Genomic DNA, 15110 nt, shown 5'->3' with positions numbered 1-15110 from the left:
AGCACCTCGTGTTGCTGAAGCCTTGGCAGGCTGGACCAGGATCTGCCATGACTCAGCCCAGCTGCCCCCGAGCCCCCGTTCCCAGCTGCGTGGCTGGAGGCTACGTGGAAAAAAACCTCTTCTTCCTCTCCCATTGCCCTCCTCCTTTGGTAGGCTCTAATTGCAGCTAAAAATATAATTACCAGATGAAAAAAGATTGCCTATAGCAGAACATGAGGGATATAAACAACTGTCCCAAGCCTATAAATGCCAACTATTATCAGTAAAAATCCCAAACTGCTCCTCTAAAAAAGACCTTCTGGCATACTGTGTGTGATAAGCTCTCTAAAGGGGACCGTGATCATTTTGTCTCAGTACTCTGCCTTGTTTTTCTTGATTAATAATAAAAACAGTATGGGTGTATGTTAGAATGGCAAAAATGGGTGCTTGGAGGCTGAGCCTTCAGGCCTTGATGCTAGAGCTGCCCCTGGTTTCAGTGGGCTCTGAGGAGAGAGGTGCCACCAGTAGTCACGATGTCTTCAAGGGTGATAGTAGATAAGACTGTTCACCTCCAGTGCACATTACAAATTGTGTATTAAAAATAAAGCCCAGGCCATATGTTTAGACACTTAAATGTTTTTTTCCAAACAGCATGATTTTGTTTCTTTAGAGGTTGTTTTCCTTGTAGTACTTGTTTTACCATATGTGCTTTTGAAAGAATCAGAGGCTCTATTGGGAAAGCCTACTCGGAGGAGAAAATCCAGCGTTTAGTAACCCACGCAATGTGGCCAGTGCTTGTTTTTGCCTAGGGAGGGCTCATTTTCCAGCTGTTTGTGTTGCCAAGCTGAAAGGTTGGTGATTAGAGAATGCATGGATTCTGCAGGATGACGTGTAGATACATATGTTTTCAGAATTGCTGCCCTGAGGGTGAAATCATGATTCTGGAGGTTGACTTTTGTTTGATTCATGATAGCATCAGGGAATTATTTTTATTTGCAAGAATGTTTTCCAGGGTTTCAGGATGAAAGCAAGCTGTTCAGTGGAAGCCATGTAACTGGACGTATGTTAAAAAAAAACAAAAAAACAAAAGACTTTGTTTGAAAACTGTACCTTTTCAAGATTCAGGATAATATTTTACACTCTGTATAAAATAGCTAGAAGCAAAGATCCCTGAGATTCAGTAACTTCGAGGGTGCATGTTCCTAATCCATTGCAATGCAAAGTAAATCAGTTTGCCTTTTATCACTGTGGAAGGTGATGCAGACAAATGCTATCCCAGAGCTTTAAACTAACCCACCTTAATCTGCAATGCAGTGAACCAACAGCTGAAGGGATAGTAAATCCTGGTCAGGAGGAGGAAATAGAATTTTAAAATATACTAAGATGAGTGAACAGATGTTTTTATAATATATTTATTCCTGGTACTTTCCTTCGCATCCTCATAGTAGATAATCCAGGCTAGAGTTTCAAATATCTTGATGTCTGGGCAGTATTGCAGAAGTCTCCATATAAACGGCCATGCCAAGAGAGATGCACGGAATTGGAATTTGCAGCATTTGTATAAGGTGCTTTCTAGGCTGCCCTTTCAACAGCATAGTCTTGTAGTTGTTGCTGAAATGAGACCGGAGCCTAATCTGGCTTTCTAAGGAAATATGGAAATATACTGCTCAGGCTAAAATTTTTTGGAAATTTTTATGCCCTCATACCAAGACTATGCTGCAGATTTTAGCATGCACATTTTTAAACAGCAACTGATGTATATAAAACTGTGAATGAGCAAATGGTCCCTGGCTTTATTTGCCTTCTTGCAATCTCAGTCCTAATGTTCAGGAGAGATCGCAAGAATGTAGAGGACCGTGTTGAGAGAGGGAGATGTGAGGCAACGAGCAGCGAGATAATACTGATTGCTAGTGACTGACGATCCTTTCCGAATCTGGAGGCAAGTGCTTTCTCAGAAGTTCAGAAGAGCTCTGCTGTTTATACCAGGGAAGAAATGAGGGAAGCTAATTAGCAACTTGCTTCATTTTCCCTGAGGCCATTCCTAGTTGCTGGTAATGGGTGCCAACATTTGAAAAAGCAGCTAAGAACAGAAAGTTTGCCCAGGTGGTCTAATTTGTAGATCATCTCAATCTTTCAGAAAAAAAGCTCTGGGTATGTATTTATTAACAGAGAGTCGCAGCAATATTAAGCTGATGTTCTTTCCAAGGCTTTATTTATATATTTAGATTTATCTAATGCAATCCCCTTGAATATCCTATGATATATGATACCATTGTTATTAGATCTGGTTTGAAACACATCTGTTTATTAAATTACTCGCAAACTATGCTTTAAATAAGAAGCAATATCAGATATTAAAGTATTTTTCAATGAGGCAGTAATTGCATGGCATGTTCAGCAGATGGGTCAGAAGTCTCCTGTTATCGAAGAGTTCCTCTGTCTCTAATCACAGCCTGAGCTGCTGATTCAGCTGGGTCGCTTTGTGTAGGCCCTGCACTGTTTGTGCCTTTGGCCCTTCCAGCCAAATTACCAAAAGCAATCTGCAGTAACGGGTACCCAGGCACAGGAGCGCTCAGCCATGTCCAGCTTGACGTCTGCATGTTGATTTTCCTGAAAGGTTTATGGCGCCTCAGGCTGAGTATCCAAAAATTAACCCTTCTTTCAAAACCCTGGAGATGATATGTCAACTACAGTGATGGTCAGGGACCAAGAGACATTGAACTAAAGTTCCTGCCTACTTCACGAATGGATTTTAAAGATGTTCACAGAAAGAATGAGACACAGAACTCAGCAAGTAAATAAAGAATAAGGTGGCACAAGTAATGTGTATGGAAAAACAATGTGCTGTGCAGTAAGCAGGAATCCACTAGAAGGAAGCCTTAGTTATTAAAATATGCAAATTCTGCAATCTTAAGGATTGCTAACTGCTGACTGACTTGCTAGGGACAAACCTCTGCCGTAAGGTGGATGTGGTCCTGCCCCCAGATGGGAGCCTCAGGGGAGCAGCGGTCCAGTGTCGGAGGACTCGGAGCAGAGCTCTCCTCGTACTACTGCAGCTCTAATATGAATCTTCATTAATTCAGATATGGCATGAAGATAAGCCAAGTTTGGTACTTAATTGGTGAACTGGACTTAAATTGCCTATACTTCTGCCTTGTGGTTAAACTAGATCAGTCCGAGATGAAAAGTTCACAGCTTGTGATGTTTACATAGCTCCGATCACTTCCTTTACCTTACTTTTGGTGTTTCTGACTGGCCTTTCTTAGCTAATCGCTGAATTTATTCTAATTTATACCACCTTTCTCCTGTAAAGCTTACAACGTTGCTAAAGCTCTGCAGTTGACCTATTATGCAGGCAAATTGGTGTAAGGCAGAGCTGCACTATAACCGCTTGGAGTTGTTTGGAAACTTGAAATGAGTGGTTGGGGGGTTGCGTTTTATAAAGCTTCATATACCTCATCTGAAGAACTTCATGCTGAAAGAGGTATGAAATGACTTTTCAGTTAGTCCCACTTATTCCTGAATGAAAAATCCCCAAAGGTCCGTTGACTGCTTTAAGAAAGCTTTTTCTAACACAGCTAGCTGGTGGACAAAAATCAGTGGGAACAGGTCAGATAATGACTTCCAGTTGCTACCAAAGTAAACATTGGTGATGAAATGTGTTCAGTTGGGTGAAAATAGAATTGTTTAGCATGTTGCAAAATGTCTGGATCATGGGAAAGATGGAAAGATTTGTAGTATGTGTAATTTTTTATTCCCTGCAGATGAATGCGGTTGGAATAACTGAGAACGTGAAAGGAGACCATCGAAAATTTGAAATCTGGTATAGCGGACGAGAAGAGGTATATGTTGTGCAGGTTTGTAGCTTCAAAACTGGATATTTTTACATCCTCACAACAGTGTTTAGGAAAACTTGAAGCTCCTCACATCAAGTTTAACCTTAATGTCTCCTGTTGGGTTTGGGGGGTTTGAAGATTGTCAGACTTTCAGTGTGGATTTCTTCCCTCTCTTTGCCCGTGTCTGTGGTTACAGAGCTATCCCTGTGGCTGGTCCTTGGTGTCCAGTCCGTAACTGAAAAAGTCATTTTGAGGTAGAGACAAGATAGCTACTTGGAAACAAGAGTCTTTTTATTCCAGGTGAAATCTCACATAAAGCAGTAGCTGAAAGAAAGATTTTGTGCTTAATAGCTTACATGAACTGAGCGGGGAAATGGGCCTTGTGCTTTAATGACCACAAGCCACATGTGCTCTGCTACAATTCGCTGTCAGAAGTGCTCCCACAGCAGAGGCTTAGCCTCCGCGGTGCAATTTCCAAATCTTTCAGCTCATCTACAAAATAGTTGCTTGACTGACCTGATTTCTTCTTGATTTTTTTTTCTTTTGTGATGTTTTGAATAGAAATTTGTGAAGATGAAATGTTTGCCTGATTGGCGTTCACAGGAAAACCCATTGTGGACATGTTGTTTGATGATTTTTGGATTAGACTTCTGTTGATTTTTTTTCTCCATGTTAAAACACAGTAGACAAATTCTTACAGCAGATTTAGGTAGCAGAGTATACACATATATTCAAAAGGCAGATTGGGGCCTGTGGATATTTTGTAAGAAGGGATGAGACACATGCACATGTGTGCTTATGACTGCACTCCCTGCACTGAGGCGATGTCTCCACTTACAGCACAACCTGTGTTGCCTACATGTAGTGGGGATCATCAATTTTCAAAAAAAATCAAGAATGTTTTAAATATACGAGTCATTGATGGGTTTGGATGAAAGGGGATTTCAGGTAATTACAGTGTAGAAAAGTTAAGATTTTATTCCTGTATTGTAATGGGTGATTCATGATTCAAAATTCAGACAATTTTTTTCCTCTTCCAGGCCCAAACAGTAGATCTGAAGATGGCATGGTTAAATGAAATAAGAAAAATTTTGTTCAAGCAACAGGAGCTTATAAAAGGTACATTCAACCAATTTCACTGTGGCAGTTGCTCTACAACAGAGCCTTTCCTATTTTCCCATGGCTAATCTTCACATCCACTAGTTCTCACTAGAGAATTGATTTTCAGAAGCAGCCTCGTAGCAGAATACTGGAGTGAGGTCTTACGTTGCAGGGAAATAACATAACTTAGCGTTGTAACGGCCGGGTGCTCCCGTGAAAATGCATTACAGAAGTACATTCTTTTGTCAGTATCTTGTGGGTTATTTCATATTTGTTCTCATAGTCTTAATTCAACAAGATGCATAGCAGATGCCTCATTTTAAGCATATTATGGTCCTGTGAACTTTAGTGGCATGCTTCCTATTGGATTTGTGCTAACGTACCATCTTAATCATCACTAAGTTGGTGCTTTGCAACAGACCCTAGGTCTGTTTTTCTCTGAATAAAAAGGACAAGAGTTGTACAAAAAGTCTGACTTTTAACATAATGCTTCAAGCGTGACAGCTACCAATAAACAAGTGATGTTAAACTGATTTTCAACCTACCCGCAGTTGAGAAGCAGCAGCCGAGCTCGTGCGCGGACCAGCTGCCCCTATCCTCGCAGCTGAGCGATGGGTAAGTCCCGCGAGCCGGGCAGGGCGGACGGGGCTCTCCTGTGCCCTCCACGCTTTCTGGCCGCGTCCTGGCCCCGTGCTGGGGCAGGCTGGGCTGGCGCTATTCCCTCTGAAATATATAGTGAAGACTACCGTTATCATTTCTGATTCTATTTTACAAAAACTCGCAGGCTTTGTTTTTATCTGAAAAGCAAAACTAAGATTGATTTCTTTTTTTTAAATCTTCCAGGAAGCAGCAGAGAGCCTCCATAAGCTCGGAAGAAAACGACTCCGAACGTACCAGTCCCATCCTGCTGGAGAGCGTTCCCGTGTCGCCGCAGAACAAGCCCAGCAGAAGTAAGGCCGTGGGGATGCCTCCCTGCGGGACGCTTCCCCGGGGATGCCGGGTACCCGGAGCCTGAGCAGCGCCCTGTCTTGCAGGCTGGCCAGGAATGTCGCAGTCGCTGGAAATCTGTGAAGGGCTGGAGGAATGGTCCGGGAACCAGTATCTTTCCAACTGCTCGGACACGGAGGAGGAGGATGGGAGCCAGCTGGTTAGTGAGATGTACAAAAATGCAGCAGTCTAAAAGCACTAGGTGGTGCCATTTTTGGTCTTCATGTTTTGTTAAGCCTTGCCTTGGCCTGTCCGTTGTCTGGATAAGGGATATGTTTTGCACGTGTTTCACAGATTTTCTGTATCTCAATTTGGGGAATGAGGAGATGCGTTTTCCACAGTTTCTTGAAATAATTTTAATTAAGGGTGCTGATAGGGCTTTATCACATTCCCTGTGGCAGTCAGAAATAACAGTTCCTTGATACAAAATGTAACTATTCCTTGATACAAAATGTAACTATTCCTTGATACAAAATGTAACTAAATAAGACTTTTTTTTGTTACTATCACAGTCTCCAGGAAAATATAAAGCCCTTGCAGACTGCAAGAGGAGAGGATCAGAGGACCTGCTGGTGAAAAACGGGGATGAAATTCAGCTTTTACACGAAGATGGTGAAGGACAGTGGTAGGTATTTTAGGATTACTTTGCCTTACCCCGAGAACCTGCAAAGTAATGTCGTACAGTCTCACTTGCCTCGTGATACACTCGTTGCAGCTTTTGATTCAGTTTTAGACTGTTCCAGAAAGCCAGAGAATTCACTCCCTTAATAAGGCTAGGGGCCATACGCACTGGTTTGGCCTTGGACTTCCTTTACCAGTGGCGTCTGGGTGAACCGTGTTATATTAACACCTTCACAGCCCCCCCTTGTAATGCTCTTCCCACTTTAAGTGTTGGTTCGTGCGAGAGCTCTTTGCCTTTGTCCGTTTTTTGTCTTCCCCAGCTCAGCTCTTGGCTTTGTTCCTCTGCACTTATTAATAGTAATAGTGAGTAATTGTGGACATTTTCCTCCCTCAAATGGCTGTACAAGTGTTAACTAATTAATGGCTACAGACCATCGTTTAGTCAGTTGTATTTAAAGCTGTGGCTTGCAAGATAAGTGCTCACAGCTGGTTCCCGCCTTGCAGCTGGGAATGTTGCCTGGGAAATGACCGTACCTGATACTGTGCGTGTTGGGCCATTAGTCCCGTCGTGTCGGAGGGCAGCAGGCCCTCCTGATTCTTGCAGGGATTTGGCAAAGGGTTTTGGCTGCCTTTCCTTTCCAGGTTGGTTTCTGAGCAGCTCTCGTCCCTCAGTCCCGAAAGCTCTCCCTGGGGTCTCTGTACGGGAGAGTGCAGCCTGCTAATGCCTTATTCTGGATATGGCCCGGGGGAAGGGTGATATTATCAGTTACCTGAGTGAGAGTTGCACAGTGACCAGCCCATAAATGTGTAGACACAAAATGCCCCGTGAGCGGTTCCTGGCCAATGTCTGCGTTCCTTGCGCTTTGAGGGAAATTCTGCCTGTCGGTAGCAAAAGCAATAGATAGTGTCGCAGTTTTGCTGACTGCTCACCACCTCTCTTGCCAGTTTTGGCCAGTGCCAGGCACAAATTTCTCATACCCAACTTTTTTGTTAGCGCAGACTTCACTGCACGAGGGAGACTGTTTGAGGCATGTCATTTATGAGCATGAGTATTTCCAGCTGCCTAAATCTTGGCTTGGGTTTACTTGCAGCGCCCTGGCTAGATTCATCCCACCTGAGCCTAGGTATGCAGCAGCACACTAGGTATGCAGCACTCTGCGTAAAGCCAATGGAGAAAAACGGGCACCTCTTGAGAGCCCTGTAGATCTCAGGCAGGATAACTCATCCTCTGGAGAGTCCTGTTCCTCTCCATTGACTAGACAGGGGCCTGAGGCAACTGTGCTCCTAATGTAAGGATCTTAATTAGGTGCCGAAATTTAGGTGGGAGGAATACTTAAATGCATGCATAGCTCTTATTAAAATGCTTCCCTGATTTGAACAAATTGTCGGTCACACAATTGTGTAGGGTGTGCCTGCTGCTGATAGAAAACTACTCGTGGGTTGGTTGGTTTGGTTTGTGTGTGCCTGGGTTTTTTGTTTGTTTGTTTGTTTTTTACTAATACCATTGTCATTCAAAGGTTGGTGAAAAACCTAAACAGAAGAAAAGAAGGCTGGGTTCCTGTCCACAGTCTGCAGATAGTGGTCGGTGACTGTAGATTTCGGAATGCCAAAGTTGCAGGTATCATATAATATGCATAGGAGAAATATTTCAGAACTTGAATCAGGTCTCTTAAGCCATGATTTGCATTATGTCTGATGTACCAATCTGGCTGCGTATGCCTCAGCAGTAAAAAAGACAGCCGTTACTCCAAAAAGCCTGCAAAAGTAGTAAATTAAGCTACTGCTTTTTTTTTGTTGTTAACACCCTAAGACTTTCCTGTTACTTTAGCCGTTAGTAAATTAAAAATGAGTATTTAATAATGTAGATCTTATTGCAAGAGCACTGGGTACAAGATCTGGGAGAAGAGATGGAGTCTGTGATCAGGGATTCCTGTGACTGTTTTGCCTGCTCGCTGCCGTAGTTCAACCCCGTGTGAATAAAAAGTACTTAGGCAAAATCTGCTCATGCTGCCGAAGACACCGAGGCCTGGTCCAAAGCCCTCTAAAGGCAATACTTCCATTTCTGCGCCCGGCCTTTGGGTCTAGCCCATTTGCCCCTGTGCCCAGCCTCACTCTTGCACTCATTGCTGACTACTGCAGGCCTATTTATTAATCTATCATTAGAATAAATATAAACAGTTTACCAGGCTTCATTGAAAGGCTTCTAGCCTCAAAAATCATATTTCTCATTTTCTACATATAAATGTAGATAGAAGTAGATTGAGAAGCGTAACAGATGACACAAGAAAATGCCTTAAGAGCAGCTTGTTACCCTTGCCGTGTGTTTGGTATCACCGCTCCATGTATTGCCTCATCGCCATGCCATCCACTGGGAACAGGAGACTGAGGGCTGCAGTTGGGGCAACTCAGAAAAACAGAGAAAAACCACTAGGTTTAGTCCATTTAAAAAAAAAAGAAGAATCCACCAATTATGGAAATGTGAACAAAAATTTTGCCAGTAGATTTCCTTTTAAATATTTTCATTTTGTCAGAATCTGCTGTTTTGATTAATTTTGTCAAAGGCTTAAAATTCCAGTGAGCTCTTATCACAAAACATTGATATTTTTTCAGTATTTTTCAGTAAAATCATTGCTGTTTGCAGAGGTAGTTTTTATTCCCTTTGTTGCAGGACAGTCAAATTGTACAGATTTGAGGTTTTCCGATTTTACCTCTGGGATAGCTTACAGTGGTCCAACAGCAGCTAAATGCAGTTGAGAGGATTCACTTTGATGCGTTCAAACCTTGGGGTGCAATGCGTTGGTTTTGTCAGAAAGTCCGGCAGTCGGATCTCTGTGTGTGCTGGACCGCAGCCTGTGCCAGAAGTGTCTCCAGCCGTAAACGCATCCTAAAAACAGGGTGCAGGTAAACTTTGAACATTGATTTACGTTGTCAGTGGTCATATGCCCCAAATCCTAGAGACTTACAACTCCAGGTGGTTTATGAAGTCACTGAGTACAAACTAGGAAGAACTTCCCAAGGGAAAAATGCAGAAAGCTCCTCCTGGAAGTCTCACGCTACTGCCCAGATGCTTTGCAGTTGCGTTGCCAGGGTCTAGTAGCAGCACTGAGCCTTTATTTTCCCTCCTAAGATTATCTCTGTTCTTTTTCTCTATTGCTGATTACATATGGAATTTCTAATTTTACGTGCACTTTAGGCAATATTGTAGGGTGATGTAGGATGTTTTCTTACCAGTTTGGTTTTACCCATTCCTAGAGCTTTTTCAGTGATGTGTCTTTATAGCCAGAAGGCACTCGCACTCTGAAAACCAGTTTTCAAACAGGACCTTTGTATTCAGCAACTCTTTCCTCTGTGCATTGGTCATTTTTATACCGCAGTTGATTTTATAGCACCAGCTGCTCTGGGGAAGTGGTCTGGATCGTGCTTGGGGTTCTGCTGCTTCAGAAGATGGGGCTCTTGTTCCAGGGCTGCAAGAAATACCTCTGCCCAGTTTCATTCTGTGCAAGGACAGGCCAGTCCTGAAATAGCAGTGACAGAATTCGGCAGCCAAACCCGGGATAGCGATGTAGGGGCAGGCAGGAGCACCACTAACCCTCAGATATTCACAGCTGCCTGTGTGGAAACACTGTTTTGCATGCAAGCAGGGTCAACTTGATAAATTTGATGGGGGTTACCAAGAGCTTAGAGGCTGCGGAAGTCATTTTTCAGAGCTGGGTGAGACACAGAACCGGCCCTTCATGGGGGCTGTTTTACTGCTTGGCCCAGGTCCTCATAAAGAATTTAAAATGTGTCTGCAATCACAGAATTTCACAACCAGAACTCAGAAAAATCTGGGAATTTATTATTTCAGTGCAAAGCCTTTGTGCCCAGGAGCACTTATAACTGAATGGATGAAATGGTTCCCTTGCCTTCACGTTTTTTCTTAGATTTAAAGTGTGGCTCCAGCAAAAACCTTCCACCTCAGGGTGGCTACTTTCTTCAGCCTTACAAGCTATTCCTCTCCCCACCTGCTGGTTGTTCCTATGTTGGGCCAGTATAATGCATAGTAAGTTGTAGGGATTTTTATTCGGCCGATTTTAAGTTACCAGATACGTTCTTGGTGAATATCTCACCGCACTACCAGTACCAGCTTTGCAAATATGCTGTCCCCCACCAAGCTTGCCAAGGGAGAGCCTGTGTGCAAAACACACTTGCAACATCCAAAGGAGTCCTGAGAATGTAGATGATTTTTCTTACTTTACTTGCCTGGTTGCATAGGTAGCTTGCCTTAGAGATGAGTGGCTACTATTGGCCATGCCTTGTATATGTTTATAAAGCAAGTATTTTGGTCCTAGTCTTCCAATCCAGAGATGGGGGGAAAATCCTTATTAAACCTTATATAAATCTTGGCCTGGATATAAGCCAGGAGGTATTTGGGGGAAAAATGACTGGCTTGGAGGTCATTTTGAAAAGCACCATTTTTGAAAAACAACCCTCTGGTGTGCTAGATTTCCCTACGCTGGCTATAATTTCTGAGATTGATCCTTGCTTCTTTCTTCCTAATGGATTCATTCTACCTCCTGTGGAAATCCATGGTGGATTTTCTAATTTGTGTGCCATAGAAATTGTTCTGTATCGCAGGGCAGAACGTGCAAAGCTCAAAATGAAACAGGTTTGGCAAGAACAATGAGAAAAAGCAATGTTCAGAAGAGAGCTACTGCCAAGATTTAACCATGTGTTGCTGGTTTACGATGCCCTTGCTAAAGCAGTCAGGTGGCTGCCAGTCAGCTGGCTTGACTTTTTAATGAATTAACAAGGAATAGCTGCCTGTGTAAGAAGCACGTCTCTAGGAAGGTTAGGGTTGCAGCATTACGATCCAAGCTCCTCTTCCACAGTGGGGCAAGAACCAAAATATTTCTGCAAGTCCCCTGGTTGCTAATACGCCAAAGATCATGCACATGTGATGTACAGAACCGGCAGCGCCTCTGTGAGGGCAGGAAAAGCCACGGCCTCTCTCAGCCATAACGTAGCACCCAGGTCATCACAAGCTGAGAACTGGGATGGCAGAAACGCGGCCCTTGCTGTGCCATCGAAGCAGACACCTGACTTTTTCTCACTTCAGAGACACAGTGCTTGCGCCAGGACACAGCACAGCCTCCCCTCAAACTGAGCTCAAGCTCTTTCTCTTCTCCTCTGTTTGCTTAGAAGTGGTAAACAATTAGAGGGAAAAGGAAAAATTTTGTTCACTCCAGAAATTTCACTTCTGAGCAAAATGAGGCCAATACGTTTTCATCCTTTTTTGCCTGACCTTTAAAAGCCAGGCGGAGAGAAGGGCAAGTTTCAGATTTCCACTTGCTGGGCGAAGGTTGCATGAAACTCATTTCTTTTAGAGGGAGCCCGTGTGCGTGAAATAGAGTAACTTGAATAAAAAAGGGATTCAGATGAAAAATGGAAACAGTATTGAATGCCTCTACTTATTAGATTATATAAGTTAATGCAGTATTGCTACAAATTTTGCATCCTTTTAAGCAGCAGGAGAGTTTTATGGCAGAATTTTATTTGAGCCCCAGACCTGAGGAGTGCTCAGAGCCACGTCCAGGAGGCTCCCGGCCAGGGCGGACGCACGCACCCGCTTGTTTGGCCAAGGATGCAGGCAGCTGCGACCCTGCTGCTGGTCAGGCCGCAGGTTCCTGCTCCTCCTTCCTACCGCCAGGCCCGATCCTAATCTTGTTTAAGACCCCACTTGGTGACTTATCTCTTCCAAGCCTTCGGGATGAGTGTGAGCACTCTGCATGCAATAACATGGAGCAAAGCGCTCTCCCGTCCAGTAGTTCCTGGAGAACTGAGCTTGCATGTTGTCTGGTCCTGCTGGCCACCGGTGCCGTGCGGTGCATCGTCACAGACTAGGGTGCGTGTTGCTGATCTAAACGCGCAGCTTATCAGTCCCATTGGGGATCATCTTCTTGACTACTGTGAGCTTGAGGCAACCTTTGCGTGGCAGCCTGGGCCACCTGGTTTGAATTTGCCTGGTAGGAGTAGAGCATGTCGCTTGGACTCCGGAGCTCTCGCAGGCTGGCATGAGCATGTTAGCTGAAACATGCAAGTTTTTATAAATTCTGTTTAAAATGCCACTTGTAGTTTTGCAGATGTAGCACAGCTCTTTGCACTATTACTCATGCACTTTAACGATTGCAGCAACAGGCTTTCATATTTGTGCGAGCAGAATTATTATGCAGGGGCCATTAAAGGTAATGTAGATTTTTTGCCTTTGAAACATAAAGCAGGGTCGATTTTTACAACCTGAGCCGCCAGTCAGCTTCGTAGAACAGCTATTTTGTAACTGTCCATAAAAAACATTTTGAGCCTGACAAAATAGTCTAGGGACGATACCAACTGGCTGCATTGTGATAATCAAGTGATAGATTATGGAAATGTGTCAAACCTCGTGGTCCTCCTTTAGGCAAGGCTCTCGCTGAAGCTAATGGGAGTTCAGCTTTGTGAGGAACCACGGGAGTGCACTTTTTTTATGTTGTACAAATGTTACATGATTACAGGGAACAATGTGTGTCTTGGAATGAGATGCTTTAATATTAACATCATTCTTCATTACTTTATAGATGCTGCCCTGTGTAACACAAGAAAGTTTAGTTCCCCTTGAATTAAGGGTGAACCGGTAGCATCCTATTTTCGATGCTCTTTGGAAGCTTTCAACTAAGTGTTACAGAGAAATAGCACAATAGTTGGAGTTGTCCTGTACTATTCATCACATTCACAGAACTCCACAGCTTCATCTGCACTCAACGGGACCGGGGTCCTGAGCAGCTTCTCATAGTCATAAAGGAAGCCATCCTCTGCTCTTTCTTTTTTTTCTTTTTCCCTTATGGAAAGTACAGTATTTTATTATTTTTACCTGCTGTTTTTCCATGACATCCATCACGTTCCCATCAGCGAAGTACACTACAGTTTCCTGACACTTTGTTTAGATGCTTGAAATTTCCTCTGCAGGTTGAAGGCTTTACCTACTTATTAGCTGACAACTGTTGAAGTTGATTGCAAATAAGAGTTGAGTTTTGGTAAGCCAAAAAAAACAAAGAAACTGTATGTCCTGCTTAATTGATTTTATGGATGGATTTTTCTTAAAAATCTACTTCAGCTGTGTGAATGTAATGTTCTGTAAGAGCATCATCTGGCTGACTCACATGTGAAGATGCAATACCGCTGAAGATCCTCTTTTTGCACTTAGGGTCTGATTCCAGCCCACTGCAGTCAGTCCCATTGATTTCAGTGAGGTTTGGATCAGGTCAAACTGACAACTCAGGGTTGTCGCGAATCACTTTAGGGTCCCAAAGTGTTCCAAGGCTACAACCTGTATCTAGCAAGTGTTGAAGTTTACATTAAATGTATGTACTTTTGGAACATGTGCCATAAATTGAAGTTAAATGTCCATGTTTGCACTAAGGATGTTCTTGATAGGACTGTACTTTTCAGCATCTTTAATGATAATGTATCTATTGAATTTTTGAGGAAGAAAAAGACTATTGAACATTCATAATTTAATTTTGTGTTTCTTTGTCTAGCTTTGCTTTTGTAGTACATAGGTACAGGTGGTTTGACTTCTAAACAGATGTGTACAAAGAGCATCTGACTGTGTTGAAAACAGGGTTAATAGTATGCATGCGGTAGTGAATTTGCTCTGTCCCGTCTAAATGAAATGTTTTCTACTCTGGACGAACGGGGGACCTTTATGATCTGACTTTGATTTGTGACCCATGAATTCTTAGTTGGAGTACCAGGTTGTTACATTAAAACATACTGAAGGTTTTTTTTGGGGGGGTAACCATTTTTGTACAGAGGAATTGTCAAACTACGTCATGGCTGTCGTGGCCTGGTAGGTTGCCTGCCACGCTGCCCTGCAGCTGCGGGCATTTCCCCAGCGCGGGCGGTCAGGACCGTGGGCAACCCTCCTGCATCGTCAGCAACGTGACCGGCTGAGTTTGAACCGAGCATCGCTGCGCGTCCTGGAAAGCTCCCAGTATGGTTCAGTCACTGGAGATCATACCAGAAAGGTTTTAAGTCACTGAAGTATATTTCCGTCTGTTTTAAAATTGGTCACGGTGCATTTGCTAGGTGGAAAAATAGGATTCTCTTCTGTTACTTTGGGGCTGTTTATAGTGGCAACAATTCCTGTGGTAACAGTACACATTTTGAGGTACAAATGTAAATATTTGTCTCAAACATAGCACACGTTGCATATTAAGATGGTTTTAATCTTTTTTGTCTTCCATGGTTTTAAATCTAAGCTTTTATTAATTTATGAGATGGGTTGGTTCTGCAAATCTGAATGTACAGTCTTAGATTTTTAACATTTGAAACTTTGCACACTCCATGTTACTTTACCTTAAGTATGCTGTCCAACTAGGCTCTTCATGTACATGGTATTATAAATTACAGTGGAGAATTTTCTCTGACTGCAAGTTTAAATGAACTCTATTGTATATGTACCTGTAAAAAAAATTGTGTTAAATCTATATTTAAAGATTAAAAAGTTGTTAAATAAATCCGCGTGAGACTATGCAATTCTGTCCAAAGACATCGCCGCGATAGTTCCAA

At 43.0% G+C, this 15110-nt stretch overlaps 1 protein-coding gene across 1 annotated transcript in view; it reads left to right on the top strand.

Moving 5' to 3' along the window:
- MCF2 (MCF.2 cell line derived transforming sequence) overlaps nt 1-15009 on the top strand; it is a 61596-nt gene extending 46587 nt beyond the window's left edge. The window contains exons 23-30 of the mRNA XM_067303885.1: nt 3744-3836; nt 4856-4934; nt 5468-5531; nt 5760-5866; nt 5951-6063; nt 6416-6528; nt 8042-8142; nt 13118-15009. Of these exons, the coding sequence (XP_067159986.1) occupies nt 3744-3836; nt 4856-4934; nt 5468-5531; nt 5760-5866; nt 5951-6063; nt 6416-6528; nt 8042-8142; nt 13118-13158 (711 nt within the window). The 3' untranslated portion in view covers nt 13159-15009. The remainder of the gene's footprint in view (nt 1-3743; nt 3837-4855; nt 4935-5467; nt 5532-5759; nt 5867-5950; nt 6064-6415; nt 6529-8041; nt 8143-13117) is intronic.
- Nucleotides 15010-15110: the final 101 nt, after the last annotated feature.

This window comes from Apteryx mantelli, chromosome 13 (genome assembly GCF_036417845.1).
Source record: "Apteryx mantelli isolate bAptMan1 chromosome 13, bAptMan1.hap1, whole genome shotgun sequence".
Classification (NCBI taxonomy): Eukaryota; Metazoa; Chordata; class Aves; order Apterygiformes; family Apterygidae; genus Apteryx; species Apteryx mantelli.
This window is presented reverse-complemented; position numbering and strand designations above follow the sequence as displayed.